General features: G+C 42.5%; 1 protein-coding gene across 3 annotated transcripts in view; it reads left to right on the top strand.

Moving 5' to 3' along the window:
• LOC121322506 (adenylate cyclase type 5-like) overlaps positions 1–27565 on the top strand; it is a 68844-nt gene that overhangs the window by 20543 nt on the left and 20736 nt on the right. For 2 of the 3 annotated variants that reach the window (XM_041262606.1, XM_041262605.1), the window contains exons 2-7: positions 7116–7265; positions 7395–7516; positions 22633–22744; positions 24751–24878; positions 25762–25920; positions 26285–26426. In XM_041262606.1, the coding sequence (XP_041118540.1) occupies positions 7116–7265; positions 7395–7516; positions 22633–22744; positions 24751–24878; positions 25762–25920; positions 26285–26426 (813 nt within the window). Of the gene's footprint in view, positions 1–6500; positions 6787–7115; positions 7266–7394; positions 7517–22632; positions 22745–24750; positions 24879–25761; positions 25921–26284; positions 26427–27565 lie in introns of those variants that run through there. The other variant, XM_041262607.1, reaches the window with a different exon arrangement.

Genomic DNA, 27565 nt, shown 5'->3' with positions numbered 1-27565 from the left:
AGATCACACTCATTGGTTAGTTCAGTACCTGCTGTACAGAAATGATTTGAACATCCAAATCCAAATCTCTTCTTACAGAGTTAGTAAGACCTAACCCTGCCAAAAAACATGTCTACTTGCTTCTAAACTTTTCATACCACGTGTTATTACATTGGACACTCTCTGTGTAAACCAGGCTTTCTCAAGTGATTTAAAAGGGCTGCATATGATAGTTTTTCTACTGGGAGCGAAGCTGTTTGGAGACACCTCCCTGTGTGTAATTTTAAAGAGACGTGACCTTTTCACTGTTCATTTTTATATAGCGTGATCCTTGGGAAAGAAGGAACATATCTAGGTCTGAGGGTAGAAATGTTTGCTACTGTGGAAAAGTGAAATGTTTGCGACAATGTTGGAACACTGACCTAATAGAAGTGTTGAAATGAGTTTGGCATGCTAGCTCTTAACATCACAGTGTGCCTCAGCACCACTAAGCTGTGGCGTAGTTTGTAAAATGGCTATATTTAGAGTTACTACAATTCTTTTTGAAGTGGGTGGCATTGGAGATGAAATGAGAACATGCTGTAGTTGAGCAGAGCTCAGCGTCTCTATACGGAGTCCCATGTTCAGTATATTACTGGGCTTCGTGGTCTGTTCTTCAAAGGTGCAGTTTGACATTTGAGTTTCCACTTCTTCGTACGCATGTGTTTATATTGCTCACTCCGGACATTTTGTACGATTATTCCACTCTGGTGAGGTTGTTAGTTTCAGTCAAGTTCCCAAACAGGTGTTTTGTGTTTGTGTGCTTTTTTCTTTTTCTAATCTGGATGGAAGGACACCCACAGTAACTGCTGTGTCCAGTCATGCTGATGCACTACCCAGAACAGCCCGTTTCCGACAGGCTAAGCCTCCTGCATAGGCTAGGAGTCTCACAGATCAAAAGCACTTTCCTGCTGGGAAATGTTTCTCCTGCCTCTGGCCCCTACACAGAGACGGAAAGCTTCATTTGCAGTTTGGATGCAGTCCTCTCGCTAGCACAGTATCTTGCTATTATATTGTCTTGATGCTGGTATCTGTACTCGCCTTAAGATCTACAGTAATCTATTAATTCTATCAACCCCCCTGTATCAAACACAGCACATGTGCTGTACACTGTATGTCTGCATAGAGTACCTGCTGTAAAAATAGAACACGATCACCAGAACATAACTTCCAGGCTTTAGGCTTAATATAATATAATATGTGGATTTGTATTTCATTTTTTTGCAAATAAATTCCAGTAGCACTGTACATTTGGGCTGCACTGTCCTGAAAGCAATGGGAGAGCTGTTTTGAATTGAATTGGCCTTGCAGTAAGAGTAATGTTTTAAATTTAAATTTAGCATGCTTCCTTTCCCTTGAGCAGCTGCTGTATGGACTGTCCTTTACCACACCGATAAGTGTGTGTTGAGAGAGACATTCCGTCATCGGAAATGTTGCTAAATAATTATTGTCAGCCCGACCTGGGAAAATTGCTGGGTGTGTGTCCATTAAATGGATGTATCATGATGTATTAAGTGCATTATCCTGCTTGCTGTATGTTTGTATTTGATGTGGATTATTTATCCCTCCTACTTTGAGGATAAGCAGTCCTGTCTGTATTATTTATTGTTATCTATTTCTTATCAGACACCCTTTCCAGGACGACTTACAGCTGTTACAGAATATAGAGCAGTTATAAAAGACAATAAAGTCAGTAGTAAATAAGAGCAGAATCAAATAAGAGAAAATAAATACAGTAAATTACGTTTGAGAGCGATTTTAACTAAGAGCAGTAAACTTATAGTAAAAATATTTGCTTATAAGATAAATTCCAATGAGAGCAAGTAGTAAGTGCAATAAATAATTAAGAATGATTTCAAAAATAAAATGTGACTACAGTACCTTTTTAGGCATAAAATCAAGTACAAGATGTAGAAAATGTAATTCTAATTGAGAGCAGTAGTAGAATACGGCAGTGTGGAGCAGTTCAGTGCAAGCACAAGATGATGCAAGTATTGATACAATTGGGTGCCATATAATCCAGCATAGTTGAGAGTTGTGAGGTTTAATGATGCTGTCTGTAGGAGGGTGGGTTTAAGTTCTCTTTTTTTCTGTATTATTTTTGAATTAGTAAATTACAATCATCAATTGTGGGTATATGTAGTATTTCTATGCTGAATCTTCCTAAAACTATTTTGTAATGTACAGTAGTACAACAGTGCTCCCTCCTTATTCACAGTACATGCATAGAGATGGAAGTAACACTCCTACAGTAATGCATAGCAGTGTCACCCATGCCAGGTTTTACTAGGAGCTTAATTAGCCCCAGTGTAGAGGTACTATAATAAGCTCAGGTGTGTATAAGGGCCCTTCACCAAACCACTGTATTCAATACTGTATGTCACATATTTGTATGTGTTGATGGTGAAAATAAAACCATGTCAAAATCGCCTGTGAGCTGATCACCCTCAAATACAATTTGCTGTATTAAATCCAAGCTACAGTGCAGACTGGAACCCAGCGCTTAACAGATCTGCCAGCAGCTGTACTGAACACCTTGAGGCAACGGTAAGCTTCAATAAATAAAGCCAAGATCACCAGGCAGGTCACTGTTCTTGTGAGTGTGTATTTCAACAAGGGTTAATCAAAGTGCTTTTACTGTACACACTCCCTACAGTCCAAAGTACGGGGAAACTGAACATAGTGATGACTGAAGCTGGGTAACGTACCACACTATGCAAGGCTTTGAAATACATGAAGATGAATATTAGGTGAGTTTGTGAATATATTAACCCTTTGGTAAGTAAGGATTCTCATTGCTGGACCTATTACAGTATTTGTACAGTGCCTTGGATGCAGGCATGTGATGGGCATTAGGTTAGTTTACAGTGTAATGTAATGTGTTGTACTGCAAAGCTTCCCAGAAAAAAAAGATTTTGATGGCTTTTATGGTTATGCAGCTAGGAATTGCTGTTGTCAAAGTCATTTCTAAGGGGAGGGAGGGAGGAGGGCTTGAACAAGATATAAATAACACAAAAAAACAACAAAAGTTTATTCAAATGTTCAAGACAATCCTGTTGAAAGGCAGACAATTAAACCAGTTTCTGCAGCATGTACATATTTAAGCAGTGCTGCAGAACTGTGCCTCACACCCTCATCGTATGAAAGCACTGGCAATCATTAACCTGCTGGAATAATATTGCAGCTGGAAGCATACATACCCAGGGGATGCTCTCTGGCGCCTTGGTTACAGCTGGTTTGGACCGTTGTAAAACTCGAGTTTCACCTCTTCAGTATTTGCAAACATTGACAAAGGCAAGTTTAGCTTGCTTTCTTTTAAAGGGTATTGTTCAGATTGTGTGCAAAAAGTAATGCTTATGTTGAAATCTTCTTTGGTAACACACACACATAATGGCAAGGGTGTTTTCTGTGCTCCATATAATGCTTGAGTAATGCACCCCCCTTGCGTAGAACACATGAGGTAAACCAGAAGGGTTTTATTACAGGACAGCAAGCCATGTGTGATACAAAACAATAAGACTATTGCAAGTACATCTTCAACTACAAATAGTTTTAATAAAAAGTGTAATATATTCACAACCTCTCCTAGCATTCATCTTCATGTATTTCAAAGCCTTGCACAATGTGGTATGTTATCCAGCTTCAGTCATCATTTTGTTCAGTTTTCCTGTACTTTGTTCTGTAAGGAGTGTGTGCAGGAAAAGCACTTTGATTAACCCTTGTTGAAATACACATACACAAGACACAAGGCCTGGTGATCTTGGCTTTATCTATTGAAGGTGTTCTCGTTGAGGAAGTGAGCCTGAAATGAGGCTGTGGATCTTAAAGTGAGTAGCCTCCTGCTGTGGACTGAAGAGCCTGAAACATATGGGCAGCAGTGTTTCATGTGGACCATGATTTCTCTTTGTCCTAAGATAATACAAATTATCTCGAGATAGTACATATTGTCCTGAGGTACAAATCAAGATCATCTGAATGTCAATGTGATCTTGATTTGTACCTCAGAAAAAGGGACAGAGCTTCTTGGTAGCACTGGAGTGGCACACAGTGATGCTATGCCATGTAAGTTACAGTGACTTGTCGTAACACAGCAGAACAGGCTAACATTCAGCGTGGCAAACATTCTGAAGAATATTTTTATCACCGAAGTAAGAACACAATGAGTTCTGCTCTTGCACTGTTGTGTTTCTGCTCTTGCACTATCATGCTTTCTGTTCTTGGAGGAGGACTTCATTTACCAAGTAATTTTCTGTATGTTTCTTTGTACAGCAGATACTTAAAAACATTGCTGGTCTTTCTATCTTGTAAATGCTAGTACAGTGTTTTTCAGAGAGAAGGTTGATTGCATTGTACATTGTACAGTGTAAGCAGTTTTGAGTGCAAAGGCAAATGCTTCCATATTAATTGTTAATGCGACTGTTCTTAGACAAGATGTTATTTTGCTATTTTTGACATGGCTGCAATATTTAATATTAGAACATGCTGTGCTTCTCTGACCCTTGAACTGAAGGAGCTTGCTACAGAGTGTAGCACCAGGGAGGCTTTATTCTTTCAAGTTTTGAATAGTGTCCTCCAAGGACTGGCTATTGATACAGACAGGAATGGAAGTGGGACTACTGTACTGCTTCAGTATATTCTATCACTAATGTATTTTGTGAATTTTATTTACCAAAAGGTTTAGTTTACATCAGTGTGTATGAGAGGCACAATGCAGTATAAAAAAGTCACTGTCATGTCTGGTAGTTATTTTAACCTGTATTGCACCAGTTGTAATCTAAATTATTCATTTAATAGTCATTTTTTGTTCAAGAAACAGGCAATGATGATACAAAATCTAGAGATTTTTTTTCCCACTGTAATATTTTGCCTCTACATCAAAATACTGTAACCCACCACTAAATGATTGATTTGTATAACTTTATATTATATTACTATTTGCTGTACAGGCATACAATGTATACAAATAATTGTCTGAACAAACTGAAAGGGAAATGCAGAACGTATTGAACCATCAACTTATTCATAGAGAAGATGTGTTTGTCTTGTAGCCCCCTGGATGGACATTCCATGCCAAATGGGATGGTTAGTGTACCACTGGGAGACAGGTACGATGCTGTAGCGCTGTCCCATCATGGGATGGTTAGTGTACCACTGGGAGAAAGGTACGATGCTGTAGCGCTGTCCCATCATGGGATGGTTAGTGTACCACTGGGAGACAGGTACGATGCTGTAGCGCTGTCCCATCATGGGATGGTTAGTGTACCACTGGGAGACAGGTACGATGCTGTAGCGCTGTCCCATCATGGGATGGTTACTGTACCACTGGGAGACAGGTACGATGCTGCAGCACTGTCCCATCATGGGATTGTTAGTGTACCACTGGGAGACAGGTACGATGCTGTAGCGCTGTCCCATCATGGGATGGTTAGTGTACCACTGGGAGACAGGTACGATGCTGTAGCACTGTCCCATCATGGGATGGTTACTGTACCACTGGGAGACAGGTACGATGCTGTAGCACTGTCCCATCATGGGATGGTTACTGTACCACTGGGAGACAGGTACGATGCTGTAGCGCTGTCCCATCATGGGATGGTTACTATACCACTGGGAGACAGGTACGATGCTGTAGCACTGTCCCATCATGGGATGGTTAGTGTACCACTGGGAGACAGGTACGATGCTGTAGCGCTGTCCCATCATGGGATGGTTACTGTACCACTGGAGACAGGTACGATGCTGTAGCGCTGTCCCATCATGGGATGGTTACTGTACCACTGGGAGACAGGTACGATGCTGTAGCACTGTCCCATCATGGGATGGTTATTGTACCACTGGAGACAGGTACGATGGTGTAGCGCTGTCCCATCATGGGATGGTTACTGTACCACTGGGAGACAGGTATGATGCTGTAGCGCTGTCCCATCATGGGATGGTTATTGTACCACTGGAGACAGGTACGATGCTGTAGCGCTGTCCCATCATGGGATGGTTACTGTACCACTGGGAGACAGGTACGATGCTGTAGCACTGTCCCATCATGGGATGGTTATTGTACCACTGGAGACAGGTACGATGGTGTAGCGCTGTCCCATCATGGGATGGTTATTGTACCACTGGAGACAGGTACGATGGTGTAGCGCTGTCCCATCATGGGATGGTTAGTGTACCACTGGAGACAGGTACAATGCTGTAGCACTGGCCCATTGTAGTTCCTTCAGCTCATTTATTAGAACTCTGCTCATGATTTCTTTTTAGCACTGAATGCGTCTCTGGAACTCTATTTATTTGCATCATCTCTTGCAGTTTTGGAGAAACCTATGTAATATCCAGTCTCAAAAGCCAGACGTGGTGTCTTGAAAACTTGTCGTTGTTTCGTTCTTTCTTTGCTTTCTGTTCTAAATGAACCTGAGACTGCTGTGGAAAGATCAGCTGTCTCCAGTGCTGTGAATAACTTAACCCAGGGGGTAGGCAACCCTGGTCCTGGAGTGCCACAATCCTGCAGGTTTTGCAGGTTAATCTCTTAACCAGCAGTTGATAAATATCTGGAATTCTGACCAATTAAGCCAGTCATTGAATCAATTAAGGTTTGGGTAAAACAAAAACCAGAAGTGACTGTGGCACTCCAGGGCCTGATTTGCCTACCCCTGACTTACCCTTCTTTTCATGACAAGATGAGCTGCTCTTCATAAAAAACAAGAAGGAAAACAGTGGAAGAAGACACCCTGAGAGTGTTGGCCTGCTCCATGAACAGCCCATCAGATTGAGGTGCTGAAAACATGATGCTGTCCACGTAGGAACTGCAGATACTGTAGTCTGACAAAATCCACCTTCAATACAGAGTGATCCACTTCTACCAGATACTGTAATAACCTAACATGCTGAATCACGGCTAGGCATTCCATTGGGTGTATCATTTAAATTGTATTACAAATAAACTGAAACTATATAGATCTACTAATGGTGTAAGGGGCTATACTGGTGTAACATTATACATTGAAATATAATTATATTATTTGTAATAGTAAAGGCTTGTATAAATAATTGCCTGTCCTGCATGCTGTGTTCTGACTCCAGTGTCTCCCATTGGTTTCCAGCTGGTCTCCAATGTGCTGATCTTCTCCTGCACAAACATTGTGGGAGTGTGCACCCACTACCCAGCGGAGGGCTCCCAGCGGCAAGCCTTCCAGGAGACCAGGGAGTGCATCCAAGCAAGACTGCATTCACAGAGAGAGAACCAGCAACAGGTGAGGAGACCCAGTCCAAGCAAGACCTGCTACATGGCTCAATTAAAGAGCTTTCCAAGGGCAGGGGCTGTAATTAAAGAGCTTTCCAAGGTGATGGGCTGTAATTAGTGCATCTGCTTGACTCCACAGGAGCGCCTCCTGCTCTCTGTTCTGCCCCGCCATGTTGCCATGGAGATGAAAGCTGACATCAATGCCAAACAGGAGGATATGATGTTTCATAAGATTTACATCCAGAAGCATGACAACGTGAGGTACGCAGTGGAGATAGTGTAACACTTCAAAGAGATCTCTGACTGTGTGTGTTTATTTAGTAGTTCAGTGGTTAATACACAGTGCAGTGTCATATTTGAAACGAGATATATCAAGGCTTCCAACAAAATAAATGTATTTAAGTAATACACTTTGCCAAACTGCATCACACTGGCATTGTGAAATTCAGTAGTCCATGGGCTGGATTTAGGGGCAAATATTCAAAGGTCTTTTGAATTTCATCATCTTTCTCTCAACTCTGCTTGCTACATGAATGTTTTGCGTAAAATCTCAAGTGAGTGAAATCTGATATATAGAATCTAAGTATATAACCTTCGCAAAATGAAGACGCATTGTTTGGGCTTGATGAGGCATAGCCCCAGCACCTCATCAGCTATGAAAGTTAAAAATGTCATAAACAGCTGATTTTCAATAGGGGCAAAATAAGAACTTGGTCACAAAATGATATTTAAAGCCTGATTTAATGTAACCACGTCACTTGATTTATATTTGTAAAGCGTCAACAAGTGAATACACCACTCATTTCATCTAAACACTTTGAAAACCATATACTTATTGACCCAAATCAGGTTTTGGAAATCACTTTGCAACTATTTTGCTACTTTATAAAATCATGCTGTAAATGTTTTGCTCTCAAATGTGTTTTCTTACAATTCACAGTTTTATCCATTCTGCAAGTTCTCGTGTGCGCGAAACAGAAACTGTCCACTGCTAGGGACATTTAATTACTTTACCATTTACGTGCCATAAAGATGAGGACTGCGACTCTATTGTCATTTTTTATACACAAATGAAATAAGCTTACTTAATTTATAATCTTGAACGATACAAGCAAATTCCTACACTACTTGGTTTGATTGAATGAGTACTTCAATGTGAAAGCTGAACATTAATTTCAATAAACATGTTTTTAATGAAAACAAATACTGTAGCCTACTTCACTAAAGTGAAAACTGGCTTCTGTTATTTTTAAATACCACTGCTTTCGATTATACTAGTGCTTAATAAAAGCAACATTTTATTTAGTGTTGGTGTTGAAATGAAACTTATTCATGCCTGCCTGTGCCCCTGCCTCCACTCGGGAACACTGCCTGCTAACTTCCCCTATTCAAACAAAATAAAAAAACAATAATAACAGACTGGTTCTATCTTTCCTTTTTTCAATGAATAGAATTTAATTAATAGAGAATAAAAACCAACCAAGCTAGGACATTTCAATCCTCCAGGGCCGGGCACGCCATGAAGGGGAGACAAAAACAATGAAATCATTACACACCAAATATCATTTTAAACTAGAGTTCCACTCGACACATTCAACTTGTATTTTATAAGGGAAGAGATACAGTTTGTTTGCTTCACTAAAAAAATTGCAAAAATTAAAACACAAATACACACACACACATACACACACAGAGAAACACACACATACATACACAGAGGTGTGTGCACACACACACACACACACACACCAAACTAAAAATAGGTAACACTTTCTTGATTTGATTCAGACTGTTCTATAGTGTTTAGGTCTGGCCCAAGCCAGGCATAGAAACCCCTTTCCTTGAAATCTCAGATGGTTTAGTCTGTGTGCTACAAATGACTTTAACTGCACTATATGTTTACAGAGCAGTCTACCCATCTGGGGAATGTAATGTATAGGTATAGATAGATCTTTAACACCTTGGACTCGTCTATCAGAAGGTTGTGATTCAGCAATACCATGTGTAGAAGAGAACGACAGCAGCTTCTGTCTCTTCTAGCTTGTTCTTAAACAAGCGGCAGCCCTTTCCACTTACATCTTAATCGAATGCTAGCTGGCTGCTCCAGTCTACCAGATGGGCCGTCGCATGTCTGACTGAATCAGCCTGCTTTCTGATCCAGTAAACCTGGGGGTCTGACTCTCTCTCATACACAGAGTGTGAATGCATTAAAAAGAAGGCTTGTCGTGACGGCTGCTTGCTGACTCTCTTGAGGGGATGGGTTACACAAATGAAAGCAGGAAAAAACATTGAACTTATCTTGATGCAATATTTACTTATAATACGTAAAAACATAGTAACAGGTAAAAACGTAGCCCAACACAAACTTGAGGTTTTAGCGCTTTTTACACGCACTTTTAATAATACAAAAATAAACAAAAACAAAGTAAACACCTAACTCTACTCGAGCACTAACTAGACATATGGACACACACTAACTATAAACAGGACAGCTAAGCTGTTTACCCATTAACAAACAAACACACTGTTTGAAACACTGTAGCGCGGGAACACACAGTGCCTTTCAATTGACTGCTCAGCAGTAGGACACACCTTCCTGCTTCCTTCTACTCAGCAGTGCAGAACAGACTGGCTGTCTCCCTTATAAACGCTGCACCTGGCTTTAAGTTACAATAACTGCCTGGTGCAGGTGATAATTTAACAATAAAATAAAACAATTAACACACGCATTTGCATGTGTGTTGGGCAGGGAGGATTTTAACCCCCTCCCTGCCTTGCTACAGCCCAGTATTGCATGGATTGAGGTGGGGTATGGGGCTGCAACGTCTTCAGTATCATTTGTATAAATAGTGTGTTTGTACTGAAGCAAGGAAAGACAGGGGATGAAGATCCCTGTTATAAAGAGCACTGAACATGTTTACTGGATATCAGAAAGTATTCATGTATGTGTGAAAATCCAAAACTCTAGTTCTCATGATCCACTCGTAGTAGTGCAGGATACTGTTCACATGCACACGCACACACACACACATCCACACATCCACACACACAGAGGCATGATAGTAGTGCAGGGTACTGTTCAGAGGCACACACACACACGCATGATAGTAGTGCAGGGTACTGACAGAGGCACCATACATGTGTGTGTGGTGTGTGCGTCCGTATAGTAGTCAGGGTACTGTTCAGAGGCACATACACACACACACACACACACACACACACACACACACACACACACACAGGGGCATGATAGTAGTGCAGGGTACTGTTCAGAGGCACATACACACACACACACACACGCAGGCATGATAGTAGTGCAGGGTACTGTTCAGAGACACACACACACGCAGGCATGATAGTAGTGCAGGGTACTGTTCAGAGGCACACACACACACACACACACACACACACACACACACACACACACACAGGGGCATGATAGTAGTGCAGGGTACTGTTCAGAGGCACATACACACACACACACACACGCAGGCATGATAGTAGTGCAGGGTACTGTTCAGAGGCACACACACACGCAGGCATGATAGTAGTGCAGGGCACTGTTCAGAGGCACACACACACACAGAGGCATGATAGTAGTGCAGGGTACTGTTCAGAGGCACACACACACACAGAGGCATGATAGTAGTGCAGGGTACTGTTCAGAGGCACACACACACACAGAGACATGATAGTAGTGCAGGTTACTGTTCAGAGGCACACACACACACACAGGCATGATAGTAGTGCACGGTACTGTTCAGAGGCACACACACACACACAGAGGCATGATAGTAGTGCAGGGTACTGTTCAGAGGCACACACACACAGGCATGATCGTAGTGCAGGGTACTGTTCAGAGGCACACACACACACAGAGACATGATAGTAGTGCAGGGTACTGTTCAGAGACACACACACACACGCAGGCATGATAGTAGTGCAGGGTACTGTTCAGAGGCACATACACACACACACACACACACACACACACACACACACAGAGGCATGATAGTAGTGCAGGGTACTGTTCAGAGGCACACACACACACACAGGCATGATCGTAGTGCAGGGTACTGTTCAGAGGCACACACACACACAGAGACATGATAGTAGTGCAGGGTACTGTTCAGAGACACACACACACGCGCAGGCATGATAGTAGTGCAGGGTACTGTTCAGAGGCACATACACACACACACACACACACACACACACACACACACACACACACACACACACACACAGAGGCATGATAGTAGTGCAGGGTACTGTTCAGAGGCACACACACTCACACATTCCCACACTGAGACACACACACACATAAGAACATGAGAAAGTTTAGAAACGAGAGGAGGCCATTCGGCCCATCTTGCTCGTTTGGTTGTTAGTAGCTTATTGATCCCAGAATCTCATCAAGCAGCTTCTTGAAGGATCCCAGGGGGTCAGCTTCAATAGCATTACTGGGGAGCTGGTTCTAGACCCTCAAGTCTCTGTGTAAAAAAGTGCCTTCTATTTTTCTGTTCTGAATGCCCAAAAAAGTTCCTTGGGTCGACATTGTCAGTACCTTTTTAGAATTTTGAATGCTTGAATCAGATAACCGCGTAGTCTTCTTTGTTCAAGACTGAATAAATTAAATTCTTGTAGCCTGTCTGCATATGACATGCCTTTTAAACCTGGAATAATTATGATCGCTCTTCTTTGCACTCTTTCTAGAGCAGCAATAGCCTTTTTGTAGCAAGGTGACCAAAACCAAATACAATATTCTAGATGAGGTCTTACTAATACATTGTACAGTTTTAAAGTTACTTCCCTTCTACTTCTCAACACTTTTCACTATATATCCAAGCATCTTGTTGGCCTTTTTTATATCTTCCCCACATTGCCTAGATGAAAACATTTCTGAGTCAACATATTTCCTAGATCTTTTTCATAGATTCCTTCTTCAATTTCTGTATCTCCCATATGGTATTTATAATGCCTGAGGCATGATAGTAGTGCAGGATACTGTTCAGACACACACACACACACACACACACAGGCACGATAGTATTGCAGGATACTGTTCAGGTATAAACAGCTCTTCATTAGATAGTCTAATTGACTCCTACTGTAGATTCATCCAGAGTCTGCCCTTCCCAAGTCTGTTCTCCCTGATTTTTGCTGTTTCTTAAGCAGTCTGACTGCCAGGAGCAAGCACTGTCAGGCTGCTACACAGATGAGAGAACAAGCACCACATTCTCCTATTCTATTCATTGTTTCATGCCTGATTTGGTTTCTGGATGTACATGTAATATGTAAGATTATGATGTTTTGGCTGCTTGTTCTCTGTGCTAGGACCATGGGGGTGATCTGAATTCCCTCTTTTCACCCCCCCCACTCCACCCCCCTCCTCACACAAACCTGCTCAGCTGGTGTAGGATGCACACTGTCCCATGTGCATCCTGTGCAGGGCTGGTATAATGATGTTGTTATATAAGATCTCTCAGTAGGGGCTGCAGGGGGCAGCATGCACAGACTTGTCACTCAGAGGGGTTGCAGGGGGCAACCTGCACAAACTTGTCACTCAGGGGAGCTGCAGGGTGCAACGTGCACAAACTTGTCACTCAGAGAAGCTGCATGGGGCAGCGTGCACAGACTTGTCACTGAGGGAAGCTGCATGGGGCAGCGTGCACAGACTTGTCACTCAGGGCTTGGTAAATAATGTCACAGCAGCATGGGGAACTATGTGCTCCCTGAACATATCGTTTTAAAAATGAGCACACAGACTGCAAGGAGAGAGTGAGCTCATACTGTGTAGAACTGAAAAGTGGGACTGGGATGAACTGTTGGCTCCATCTTGCAGCATTACTAGAGGCCCCCCTATTAATCAGAATGCTCTGAGGTTTATTCCATGCTGACAGCAGGCTTGCTCTCTGTGTTTCACTGTACAGGCTTCTCGGTGAATAAGAGTATTAACTGAACACATATTTAAATAAAGAAATACATTCATTGATAGATAAATAGGGTTAACGTCACCAGGCTGAACCTTCCTGTTGGAAATGCAAAGATCTCCATTGCCAGGACTGTGGCTTCAGAAAGTCTCTCAGCTGTGGGCTGCAGAGGGGGCTTGCTTGACACCACACTCTAAGCTGAAAAAGCGCTGTGATGTATAATTGATACAGAGCTATTTCCAGTCAACCTGCAGAGGCCTGCAGTGTTCAGAGAGAGAGGCCTGCGTGGGCATCTGAAGCAGCTTCAGAAGAGGGAGAATATTGAAGAGGTAACTGGAGTGATGCAGAGCAGAGTCTTTACCCTAAATCAATCAATTTATTGTTAATCTCCATCTTTAGCTTATAGTTTGTAGATAAAAGCCTGTATTTGTGCATTCGTCTGTCTGTTGCCAGGAATGGATTTGCAGCCACTGTACATTATAACTTGAGAGAGGCTTAAGATCAGCCCCTAGCAGTCCTACACTTTTAGACAGCATGACTGATATTATGTATGCTATTTTAGAAGGCCTGAACCAGGTCAGTTTTATCTGGAGTCTCTTTATTGCTTCATCAAAAGAGAAGCCAATATGAACGGTAACCTGAGTCAGGGGGACCTGCACGATTAACAAGCAGGTAGAAGATATGAAGGAATATAATGAATAGTTTAGACTTTCAGCAAATATTGGTTAAAGAATCTGTGCATCTCTTAAAGCCTTATTGGTGTTGTGTATATATACTGTACAATACTGTCTTCCTCCCTTTGCCACTAGTTGCAGACAGTGACATGGCTGCAAAACTCAAGTGATCTTAACTACTTTAGTTTATTACTGCGGTTCAGACTTTCACCTTTCAAAGTGTTTTAAAGCATGGTGAAAGTTGTAATACTTTGAAGAAATCAGACAGTAACTTCTTTGTGAATAGGCTGGTTTGTAGCTTGCAATGCTGAAAGCAATCACATTGTTCTCCTTATCCCTCCAGAGCCTCCCCACAGCCCATTTGCTCTCCCCAGACAAAGCTCAAATGTTTAACGTGAAGTCATCTGTTAAGATATTATCAGCTAGCTGGCTTGCTTTTGCTGGCCTCATGACAGTAGGATTGAAGCACAGCAGCTGGATGGGGAATGTGTGTGCTCTCTGTGTCTCACGCCATGCTTCATTACATTGTTGCTGTTCATGCACACACTGGTGTGAGTGAGTCGTACACAGCTGACCATGTGCCTCAGTTGAGTTATAAGGACTGTACTATGCAAAAATCTTCAAAAGGTCATCAAACAATGTGGACGCTTTGGAATGCAATAATGTGCTTTGTTTTCAAGAGCTGTTGTACCTTGTAGCAGATTGTCCTGGTTGAAAACTCCTCCTCCCAACGCTTTGATACAGATTCAGGTGTGGAAACTCCTGCTGTCTCGCACAGGGGCATGTTTACTTATCTGCTCACTCTTGTGTGGCTGTTACCACAGTTATTTTGCTGTTGTTGCCAAGGTGATAAGATTGGGTCCTCCATAACTTTAACCCCCTGCGGTTGGTTTTCGCAGGCCCTGAATAGCGCTTTTCTTGAATTACTTTACCAATAAGCACTAATATTGGATGACCTTATTGAGTGCTGTTTGGAGATGATGATGATGATGATGATGATGTGTTCTCTGCTCTCTGTTTAAATAATGGCATCATGTCCAGGTGTACACCAGCAGAGTATACTGTACAACAAGTTAGAAGTCTGGCTTTTGTTTCATAATGTATCTTCTATTTCATATGGCAATCTGGGAGTAGTGCTAGCCATATTCAAAGCTGAAACTCAGCATTTTAAAATAAACTGCTCAGAGTCCTTGTGTAAATATCCTCTTGCCAATCTGGTGCTGCTCGTGGGTTATCCCTTATATAGACATTTGTGCTGCAGCTTGGGCATCATTCCCTCTCTAATGTCTAAAATTAGTGAGCATTAAAAACAAATCCCCAAAAATAACTCTCAGAATCACAGTGTATGCAAACTTTCACAATGAAATATATGAAATGGAAAAAAGAAAGTCTGGAGTTTCTTCATGTTTGTGTCTCTGTCTCTCTTTCTGTGAAAGGAATGTTTTTGTTGTTGGAGACATAGAGCATGTATTAGCAGTGTACCCTTGGGCTGTTCCAGTGATAGACATGAACATGGAGTGTGGAGAGTAGCTGTACTGTTCCAGTGATAGGCATGAACATGGAGCGTGGAGAGTAGCTGTGCTGTTCCAGTGATAGACATGAACATGGAGTGTGGAGAGTAGCTGTACTGTTCCAGTGGTAGGCATGAACATGGAGCGTGGAGAGTAGCTGTGCTGTTCCAGTGATAGGCATGAACATGGAGTGTAGAGAGTAGCTGTACTGTTCCAGTGGTAGGCATGAACATGGAGCGTGGAGAGTAGCTGTGCTGTTCCAGTGGTAGGCATGAACATGGAGCGTGGAGAGTAGCTGTGCTGTTCCAGTGATAGGCATGAACATGGAGTGTGGAGAGTAGCTGTGCTGTTCCAGTGGTAGGCATGAACATGGAGCGTGGAGAGTAGCTGTGCTGTTCCAGTGATAGGCATGAACATGGAGTGTGGAGAGTAGCTGTGCTGTTCCAGTGATAGGCATGAACATGGAGCGTGGAGAGTAGCTGTGCTGTTCCAGTGGTAGGCATGAACATGGAGCGTGGAGAGTAGCTGTGCTGTTCCAGTGATAGGCATGAACATGGAGTGTGGAGAGTAGCTGTGCTGTTCCAGTGGTAGGCATGAACATGGAGCGTGGAGAGTAGCTGTGCTGTTCCAGTGGTAGGCATGAACATGGAGTGTGGAGAGTAGCTGTGCTGTTCCAGTGATAGGCATGAACATGGAGCGTGGAGAGTAGCTGTACTGTTCCAGTGGTAGGCATGAACATGGAGCGTGGAGAGTAGCTGTACTGTTCCAGTGATAGGCATGAACATGGAGTGTGGAGAGTAGCTGTGCTGTTCCAGTGATAGGCATGAACGTGGAGCGTGGAGAGTAACTGTGCTGTTCCAGTGATAGGCATGAACGTGGAGCGTGGAGAGTAACTGTGCTGTTCCAGTGGTAGGCATGAACATGGAGCGTGGAGAGTAGCTGTGCTGTTCCAGTGGTAGGCATGAACATGGAGCGTGGAGAGTAGCTGTGCTGTTCCAGTGATAGGCATGAACATGGAGTGTGGAGAGTAGCTGTGCTGTTCCAGTGATAGGCATGAACATGGAGCGTGGAGAGTAGCTGTGCTGTTCCAGTGATAGGCATGAACATGGAGCGTGGAGAGTAGCTGTGCTGTTCCAGTGATAGGCATGAACATGGAGTGTGGAGAGTAGCTGTGCTGTTCCAGTGATAGGCATGAACGTGGAGCGTGGAGAGTAAATGTGCTGTTCCAGTGATAGGCATGAACATGGAGCATAGAGAGTAGCTGTGCTGTTCCAGTGATAGGCATGAACATGGAGCGTGGAGAGTAGCTGTGCTGTTCCAGTGATAGGCATGAGCGTGGAGAGTAGCTGTTCTGTTCCAGTGTAGGCATGAACGTGGAGCGTAGAGAGTAGCTGTGCTGTTCCAGTGATAGGCATGAACATGGAGTGTAGAGAGTAGCTGTGCTGTTCCAGTGATAGGCATGAACATGGAGTGTAGAGAGTAGCTGTGCTGTTCCAGTGATAGGCATGAACATGGAGCGTGGAGAGTAGCTGTGCTGTTCCAGTGATAGGCATGAACGTGGAGTGTAGACAGTAGCTGTGCTGTTCCAGTGATAGACATGAACATGGAGCGTAGAGAGTAGCTGTGCTGTTCCAGTGATAGGCATCAACATGGAGTGTGGAGAGTAGCTGTGCTGTTCCAGTGATAGGCATGAACATGGAGTGTGGAGAGTAGCTGTGCTATTCCAATGATAGGCATGAACATGGAGCGTAGAGAGTAGCTGTGCTGTTCCAGTGATAGGTATGAACGTGGAGCGTGGAGAGTAGCTGTGCTGTTCCAGTGATAGGCATGAACGTGGAGTGTGGAGAGTAGCTGTGCTGTTCCAGTGATAGGCATGAACATGGAGTGTGGAGAGTAGCTGTGCTGTTCCAGTGATAGGCATGAATGTGGAGTGTAGAGAGTAGCTGTGCTGTTTTGTTTATGTTAGAAATTAGAGAACAACAACTCAGGTAAGACAACCATTAAATGTATTTATCTAAATGCTAGAAGTATCAGAAACAAAATTCTAGAACTTGAAGCTACTGCACTAACAAGTAACTATGATGTGATAGGTGTTACAGAAACTTGGTTGTCTGAGAGTGATGGGGACGAATATAATATTTGTGGGTATACACTGTATAGGAAAGACAGGCAGGACAGAAGAGGAGGAGGGGTAGCGCTATACATAAGAAACAGTCTTGAAGTCCAGGTGTTAAACCTGGACAAAGAAAATAAAGCCGAATCAATATGGGTCAGAATAACGGACAAAAATTCAAAGGGAATAATAATAGGAGCATGCTATAGACTGCCAGATTCAGACGGTGAGCAAAATAATCTGTTATACAATGACATTAGAAATGCATGTAGCAAAGGAGAAGCCATACTAATGGGGGATTTCAACTTCCCCCATATAAAATGGGAAAACCCGGTGGGTAGCACGAAGGATGAAATTGAAATGATGGAAATGACAAATGACTGCTTCCTAACACAATTTGTCAAGGCACCGACTAGAGGGGAGGCATGCCTTGATTTAGTCTTTTCAAATAACGAAGACAGAATAACTAAAACAGAGGTCAGAGAACCACTGGCAAACTCAGACCACAAAATGGTTTCATTTGAAGTGTTTTTTAAAACCCCAAAAGTAATGACTAAAGCTAAGGTTTACAATTTTAGAAAAGCAAACTATGACGGTATGAAACAGAGACTAACAGAAGTAGATTGGAGTAAAATAGAGAAAACACCCACAGAAGAAGGATGGTTGTTCTTCAAAAATGTAGTACTAGAGGCGCAAAACAATTACATCCCTAAAGTAGACAAATCTAAATGTAAAACTAAATTGCCAAAATGGTTTAAAAGATCAAGTAAAAAAAATATTCATTGTTAATTCAGCATTAAAAAAGGACCGAAAAGAAAGTACACAGAAAGAGTACACGGAACTGCAAACGCAAGTCAAAAAGGAAGTTAGAAAGGCCAAGAGAGAAATAGAAATGAACATTGCTAAGGGAGCTAAAACCAATTCCAAAATGTTTTTCCAATATTACAACAGCAAGAGAACATTCAAAGAGGAGATTAAATGTTTAAGAGATACAAATGGCAAAATCGTAGATGAAGAAAAAAAAATAGCAAATATATTAAATGATTACTTTTCACAAGTTTTTACAAAGGAAGATACTGACAACATGCCCCACATGTCATCCAGTTCCTATCCAGTTTTAAATAACTTTAGCATAACTGAGGCAGAAGTGTTAAAGGGACTAGGAGCTCTTAAAATAAACAAATCCCCTGGGCCGGATGAGATCCTCCCAGTAGTACTCAAAGAAATGAAAGAAGTAATTTACAAACCGCTAACCAAGGTCATGCAGCAGTCTCTTGACACAGGGGTGGTACCGACAGACTGGAAAATTGCAAACATAATACCGATCCACAAAAAGGGAAACAAAACTGAACCAGGTAACTACAGACCAGTAAGCCTGACTTCTATTATATGCAAACTTATGGAAACTATAATAAGATCCAAAATGGAAAATTACCTATATGGTAACAGGGTCCTGGGAGGCAGTCAACATGGTTTTAGGAAAGGGAGATCATGTCTAACTAACTTGCTTGATTTTTTTGAGGATGCAACATCGATAATGGATAATTGCAAAGCATATGACATGGTTTATTTAGATTTCCAGAAAGCTTTTGATGAAGTCCCGCACAAAAGATTAATTCTCAAACTGAACGCAGTTGGGATTCAAGGAAACACATGTACATGGATTAGGGAGTGGTTAACATGTAGAAAACAGAAAGTACTGATTAGAGGAAAAACCTCAGAATGGAGTGTGATAACCAGTGGTGTACCACAGGGATCAGTATTAGGTCCTCTGTTATTCCTAATCTACATTAATGATTTAGATTCTGGTATAGTAAGCAAACTTGTTAAATTTGCAGATGACACAAAAGTAGGAGGAGTGGCAAACATTGTTGCAGCAGCAAAGGTCATTCAAAATGATCTAGACAAGATTCAGAACTGGGCAGACACTTGGCAAATGACATTTAATAGAGAAAAGTGTAAGGTACTGCATGCAGGAAATAAAAATGTACATTATAAATATCATATGGGAGATACTGAAATTGGAGAAGGAATCTAATCTATCAAATCTTGTTGACTCAGAAATGTCTTCATCTAGACAATGTGGGGAAGCTATAAAAAAGGCTAACAAGATGCTCGGATACATTGTGAAAAGTGTTGAATTTAAATCAAGGGAAGTAATGTTAAAACTGTACAATGCACTAGTAAGACCTCATCTTGAATATTGTGTGCAGTTTTGGTCACCACGCTATAAAAAAGATATTGCTGCTCTAGAAAGAGTGCAAAGAAGAGCGACCAGAATTATTCCGGGCTTAAAAGGCATGTCATATGCACACAGGCTAAAATAATTGAATCTGTTCAGTCTTGAACAAAGAAGACTACGTGGTGACCTAATTCAAGCATTTAAAATTCTAAAAGGTATTGACAGTGTCGACCCAAGGGACTTTTTCAGCCTGAAAAAAGAAACAAGACCCAGGGGTCACAAATGGAGATTAGACAAAGGGGCATTCAGAACAGAAAATAGGAGGCACTTTTTTACACAGAGAATTGTGAGGGTCTGGAATCAACTCCCCAGTAATGTTGTTGAAGCTGACACCCTGGGATCCTTCAAGAAGCTGCTTGATGAGATTCTGGGATCAATAAGCTACTAACAACCAAACGAGCAAGATGGGCCAAATGGCCTCCTCTCGTTTGTAAACTCTCTTATGTTCTTATGAGAGCGCTTTGTGTACAGTATGCTTTAAAAGAGCCATGATTCTTGTCCTAATGAACAAGGGCACAGCATTGGACATCATCTGGCTGTAGACTCTTAAGCTTTTATTTGACACAATGTCTTAGTAACATAGCTCCATTGTTTCTTATTGAAGATTTGAAGATGTTTCTTTTCAAGTAAAAAAACAGACTTCCTCAAGTCCATTAGCTTAAATCTCACAACTTTAACAATGAATATTTTAAAAAGCTTCTTATCTACCTCGGTCAGATAAAGCAGTGCGAAGTGGGAGGGAGAGGGAGGAAAATATAATTGAGCTCATGAAAACAGTTTGTGAGATTGGATAGTGCTGCTTGCAGTCTAGTGTGGCACACTGTAGACTCACTGGCCCGTACTCCAAGCAGAAGCACAGTGGTGTGCACATTGTATTGTGATGGTGGTGATTGTTAGAGACCTCCTGGGAACAGCACCATTAGGCTACAGCATTGCTTGATCTCAGCCCCATAAGGAAGAGAGACCCTTCAAGCCAGTAACAGCATGGATAAAAATGGATCACCGTTCTTTAAAATGACATTCAAGGAGAGCGTTCCTTTACAATGTAACATTTTATTTTTCTTAATTCATTTCGACTTGATTAGGATAAAAAATAAATTTTTAGAGACAATAGGCTATATTTTCAAAGTGTTTTCTCTAGTCTTTAATGACTATGGGGTAATGGGGTGAAAATTCAACAGTAAAATAGTGTACAGAACTGAGAAACAAACAGCGTGATTAGGAGCCTTCAATTACATTACTAGATGTTTGATTAGGAGCCTTCAATTACATTACTAGATGTTTGATTATACTTAGATGCTTGATACTGTTTTTGTAAAGTGATTAGGTGGGGGAAAACCGAGGCTAATCAGAACTGTGTTGCTCCTCGAATAACTAGACTAGTGAGTCAAATCATATAGTGTTTTACTTTTGAAATCTGGAATTGAACAAGAAAATAAATTAACAGTGTTATCTTTGGTCTCTTTTAATCTAAGTCCTAATAATAGATAAGATAACCTGATTAAACAAATGACACAAAAACATGATACTTTTTCAACATTTATTTATCCACAAATGATTCAACATTCAATATCCATGTGTGAAAAAGAATGTGAACCTTTAGATTCAGTAACTGGTGGCACCCCCTTGAGCAGCAATGAAACTAAACGTTTCCTGTAACTGTTGGTCAGTCTCTCATATAGGGTTTGAGGAATTTTGGCCCATTCCTCCTTACAGAACCGCTTCAAGTCGGTGACATTTGAGGGCTTCCTTGCAGGGAACGTTCGCTTCGGGTCCTGCCACAACATTTCGATGGGGTTTAGGTCCGGACTTTGACTAGGCCATTCTAAAACGTGAAATTTCTTCTTCTGCAGCTGTTCTTTTGTAGATCTGCTTGTATGTTTAGGATCATTGTCTTGCTGCATGACGCACTTTCGGTTCAGCTTCAGCTCACGGACGGGTGGCCTGACAATCTCCTCTAGAATCTTCTGATACAATGCAGAATTCATGGTTGTGTCAATGATGGCAAGCCATCCAGGTCCTGAAGCAGCAAAGCAGCCCCAAACCATCACACTCCCACCACCATGCTTGACAGTTGAGGTTGTTCTGTTCGAACGCAGTGTTTGGTTTTCACCAAAGATAACATTTCTCATTGAGGCCAAGAAGTTCTACCTTTGACTTGTCTGTCCAGCGAACATTTTTCCAGAAGTCTTGTGGATCATCTAGTGCTCTTTGGTGAACTTCAGACATGCAGCAATGTTCTTTTTAGAGAGCAGTGGTTTCCTCATGGCTATCCTTCCATGAACACCATTCTTGTTCAGTCTTTTTCTGATAGTTGAGTCATGAACACTCGCATTAGCCAAGGTGAGAGTGGCCTTCAGATCCTTGGATGTTACTCTGGGGTTAATTCTTTTATAATACAAATATCAGCATCACTAAGCTTTTTGTCAATGGTGGTTGAGATCTGCAGTTAGGGAAAAAAATACTTTTTGCTGCCCAATATATATGCAGCAGAGTGGGTAGTTCCAGATGGCTCTGTATCCACAGTGTGCATAATGGACTGAAATGAAAAGGGCTTTGTGAATTTTTACACAGATCCTTCTAACACCTGGTGAATACATTTACATTCATTCAGTAGGTTGCTTTCATATGTGTGGCGAGTACATTGTGAATCCATACATTGGAGTATCTGTATTGTGCCCTGAGCCTTATACCTCACACCTGAAATGCAATTTCCTGTATAGTTTAAAAATAGAGTGCCTGTTGTAGAGTTGGAATGAATCTGAGAATACTGGAAACCTCCTTAAAACATTCAAATAAAAACCTTTCTTTCTTCACAGTAATTGCTGTGCAAATCAATGCTTTCTGATAAAATACAATTGTATGTAGAAACATGGTTTGATTGAATAATGTCTTTATTCCCAGCATCCTCTTTGCTGACATCGAAGGCTTCACCAGCCTGGCTTCACAATGCACAGCGCAGGAGCTGGTCATGACTCTCAATGAGCTGTTTGCGAGGTTCGACAAGCTGGCAGCGGTAAGTCTTTGCAGTGCACAGCTTCATTGTGAAGGTGTGTGTGTGTGTGTGTGTGTGTGTGTGTGTGTGTGTGTGTGTGTGTGTGTGTGTGTATGTTTGTTTAAAATGCATCTCCAAGTAAAACCCATCAGGGGATGTTAGATTTCCTTTAACACACATTTAAATTTTGATATTTGGAATGGTTTTAACCAATAAGAAAAACCATTACAGTCGGTACCGCCTAACTGGATCCTGATAATCAAGATTGCAGCTTAAATGGGATACAGCCCTGGGAGGCGGTTCTTCCCAATGCTATTTATATCATTTAATTGGGCTTCACTTCGTTTAATTGGGTTACAGTATTTTCCAATAACACAGATTGCTTTTCAGAGCAGTACAGTGAGTCTGTGATTATGCTGTGACTTGCGTAATTGCGTCAACCAGTGGTTCTGCTCATGGTGCTTCAGAGACCCTAGCTGGTCATGCACTCCCGAGTCCAGGTGTTCGGTTCCAGGGTTCTGTAGCTTTGATGATACACTTACTGCAGTGTATACACAGATATATGAAACGCTTCATTGTTCTCCCTTAATAACTCTTTCAGTACTAAGGGGTTGTTCATCAACCTGTACCCTATCTGGATCAGTTATCTGTCCTGTACAGTATTACTAGAATGGTCTGCAGTTTTGACTGGAGTCAGGTTTCCTAGTCCTTCATACAGGTCTGCAGAGTTGAAAGAGTTAAAGCGGTTTGTTGTTTTCACTTCAACCTGGCTAAATGTCACTGGAGCTGCACACAAGCTGAGGTGGGATGAAACAGTTCCTACCACCAACACAAGGGTACAAATAGTCTTGCTGCATTAACACTAGTGGTTAGGTTCTCAGGATGAAGCTTGTGTTGCTTCACACTGAAATCCTCTGCCTTGCACTGCTCTGTTTGTCTGTCTCTAATAAGAACTGAGCCCATTGATCTGGATTGTGAGCAGATATTTCCACAGTGCTCCACACTGCTAAGTTCTTTGTATAAAGCTATAGCCACTGATTACAACTTTAAAATCTCAAGTAATCCCCTCTCAGTTTGTTATTTCTCAATGTCAGGCAGCTCTAGCGCAGTGCCTGATGCATGTAGTGACAGTGGTGCAGAAATAGCATTGCTTTGTGCTGAGCTCTGACCCACGCTGTGACAGTACTGTAGACATAGCATTGCTTTGTGCTGAGCTCTGACCCACGCTGTGACAGTACTGTAGAAATAGCATTGCTTTGTGCTGAGCTCTGACCCACGCTGTGACAGTACTATAGAAATAGCATTGCTTTGTGCTGAGCTCTGACCCACGCTGTGACAGTACTGTAGAAATAACATTGCTTTGTGCTGAGCTCTGACCCACGCTGTGACAGTACTGTAGACATAGCATTGCTTTGTGCTGAGCTCTGACGCACGCTGTAACAGTACTATAGAAACAGCATAGCACGGTAATAAATCTTTATGAAGATGTGTCTTTGACCACTTAGTGCATCGTGAATGAAGGACAACGGCAGGGATTACAACAACACAAAGCACAATGTCTTCTGGACTGTGTTTGCCTGAAATACACACTGGAATACTTTTGGATACTTTTTGGATACAGTTTTGCATTTCACGGCTTTAGTTAGGCTCAGCAAACAACTGAATATTCAAATACCTGTCTGAATCTTGAATATGCAAACCCCATGCTTGTCCCACACTAGAAGCAGGTTCCTTTTCTTGCATCAGCAGAAGCCTCATAATCAGGACCTCCGAAAGGCGGCTACACCAGCTGCAGTAAGACCAGACTCCAGAAATGTTTTATATCCTCTGTGAGGTCAGACAGGGGTTCCTCCCCTGGGTTTCTACCCTTGGCAGACAACACTCTGCTCTGCTGCCACTGTTTTATTTGGGGATCATATCCATGTTTTTCAATAGAATTTGCCATTTTACTAATCCTTAAAAGGAAAGCTATCAGAGGCATGGAGTTATGGTTGCATATTTCTGTATTTTTGCCCCCCTCTCTTTAGGAGAACCACTGTTTACGTATCAAAATCCTGGGCGACTGTTATTACTGTGTGTCTGGACTGCCAGAGGCCCGGGCTGACCATGCGCACTGCTGTGTGGAGATGGGAGTGGACATGATTGAAGCTATCTCGTGAGTAACACAGTGCAGTGCAGCTCACACAGAGCAGAGTGAACCATTAGCACATCACACAGAGCAGAGTGAACCATCAGCACAGTGCAGTGCAGCTCACACAGAGCAGAGTGAACCGTCAGCACAGTGCAGTGCAGCTCACACAGAGCAGAGTGAACCGTCAGCACAGTGCAGTGCAGCTCACACAGAGCAGAGTGCCGTTAGCACAGTGCAGCTCACACAGAGCAGAGTGAACCGTTAGCACAGTGCAGTGCAGCTCACACAGAGCAGAGTGAACCGTCAGCACAGTGCAGTGCAGCTCACACAGAGCAGAGTGAACCGTCAGCACAGTGCAGTGCAGCTCACACAGAGCAGAGTGAACCGTCAGCACAGTGCAGTGCAGCTCACACAGAGCAGAGTGAACCGTCAGCACAGTGCAGTGCAGCTCACACAGAGCAGAGTGAACCGTTAGCACAGTGCAGTGCAGCTCACACAGAGCAGAGTGAACCGTTAGCACAGTGCAGTGCAGCACACAGAGCAGAGTGAACCGTTAGCACAGTGCAGTGCAGCTCACACAGAGCAGAGTGAACCGTTAGCACAGTGCAGTGCAGCTCACACAGAGCAGAGTGATCCGTTAGCACAGTGCGGTGCAGCTCACACAGAGCAGAGTGATCCATTAGCACAGTGCGGTGCAGCTCACACGGAGCAAAGTGAACCGTTAGCACAGTGCAGTGCAGCTCACACGGAGCAAAGTGAACCGTTAGCACAGTGCAGTGTACTGCAGTCAAATCTGTTTGACAGTCACACCATTGAGTCCCTCTTTGCCAGTCACTACAATCTGACAGTGGTGAAATCACTGAAAATGCTCTGAATGTCATTGTAACAGTCCTGTGGTCCCTCCCAGGCTGGTGCGGGAGGTGACGGGCGTGAATGTGAACATGCGCGTTGGCATTCACAGCGGCCGTGTGCACTGCGGGGTGCTGGGCCTGCGCAAGTGGCAGTTTGATGTCTGGTCCAACGATGTCACCCTGGCCAACCAGATGGAAGCAGGAGGCAAAGCTGGGTGAGTCATGGGTTTTTATGGCAAATGCTATACTGCTGAAACCACGCTTACTCCATTGCATGTTGAGCCATCCCAGGCTTTAACCCTGAGTGTGACACCCATCGCTTAACCATGAAGGAGGCCAGATAACACGTACAGGGTTGTCAGAGCTTACGTTTACCAGATCAATGGTATGGTGCGTTGATGTGGTAGACTTACTTTCTAATCACCCTGTACTATAACTAACTGCCATTTCTTGTGTGTGATTTTTAACTTTTGAAATGTTCTAGTAATTAAGCTCAGCTAGATGATACTGATTAGACCAGTGGAAATGTGTTGTGGTGTAAAATGATTTAATCTGGGAAAACGTTTTGGTCACTTTTAGCCGCATCCACATAACAAAAGCCACCCTCAACTACCTGACTGGGGATTATGATGTGGAGCCCGGGTTTGGAGGCGAGCGGAATGCTTATCTAAAGAAAAGCAACATAGAAACCTACCTCATTGTGGGCTGCACTGAGAAGCGGGTAACTATTCCTGTCCTAGATATAGAAGCCTACCTCATTGTGAGCTGCACTGAGAAGCGGGTAACTATTCCTGTCCTAGATATAGAGGCCTACCTCATTGTGGGCTGCACTGAGAAGCAGGTAACTATTCCTGTCCTAGATATAGAAGCCTACCTCATTGTGGGCTGCACTGAGAAGCGGGTAACTATTCCTGTCCTAGATATAGAAGCCTACCTCATTGTGGGCTGCACTGAGAAGCGGGTAACTATTCCTGTCCTAGATATAGAAGCCTACCTCATTGTGGGCTGCACTGAGAAGCGGGTAACTATTCCTGTCCTAGATATAGAAGCCTACCTCATTGTGGGCTGCACTGAGAAGCGGGTAACTATTCCTGTCCTAGATATAGAAGCCTACCTTATTGTGAGCCGCACTGCATAAATAGGATAAACTAGAATAGCATAGCAAAGCATAGGATAGACTAGAATAGCATAGGATAGGATAGCATAGTATAGGATATACAAAAATAGCATAGGATAGGATAGACTAGCATAATGTGAGTTTAAAGGTTACAGACTTTCAAACCAATGGGAAGACTGCTAGTATCACAAGTTCCCTGTGAAATTCAGAACAATTAAGCATCATGAAGTAAAGGGCAGGGTTACAAAATGTATATAAATAAAAATGGGTTCCAAGCATACTGCATGATGAGTGAAAATGATTCATCCTTTTATAAATGGCTTAAAAAATGAACATGTTTGTATAAAGTACAGCTTTATAATCTCAAAAAGCTATTGTCATTTAAAATGTCACTTTTATAGTTCTGCCAAATCAAAGACCATGTGGTGCTTCCATCTGGAAACTGTCTCAAGTGTTGTTTCGTTTTGTTCCGAAAACATAGTGACTACTTTAGTTAGCAGTGAGGGCTGTGCTGCTAATCTGCTTGTTTTCAGTGAAGGCTAATTTGAAACTGTAATGGGAATGTGTAAAGCTGAGAGACAGACTTGCCACAATGTTTCTAGTGGAAGACATCAGTGTTTTAGAAGCTCCTCTTGTGTACATCTTGAAATAATAATGGAGAAGCACTGTGTCTTAACTCAGATTAAGAACAGGGATGCAGGACTACCCAGTTTAAATAAAACCCTTTCATTAATTCAGCCCTG

Source organism: Polyodon spathula, chromosome 10 (assembly GCF_017654505.1).
Source record: "Polyodon spathula isolate WHYD16114869_AA chromosome 10, ASM1765450v1, whole genome shotgun sequence".
Taxonomy (NCBI): Eukaryota; Metazoa; Chordata; class Actinopteri; order Acipenseriformes; family Polyodontidae; genus Polyodon; species Polyodon spathula.
The sequence above is the reverse complement of the archived record's forward strand: the minus strand, read 5'-3'. Positions and strand labels throughout refer to the sequence as shown.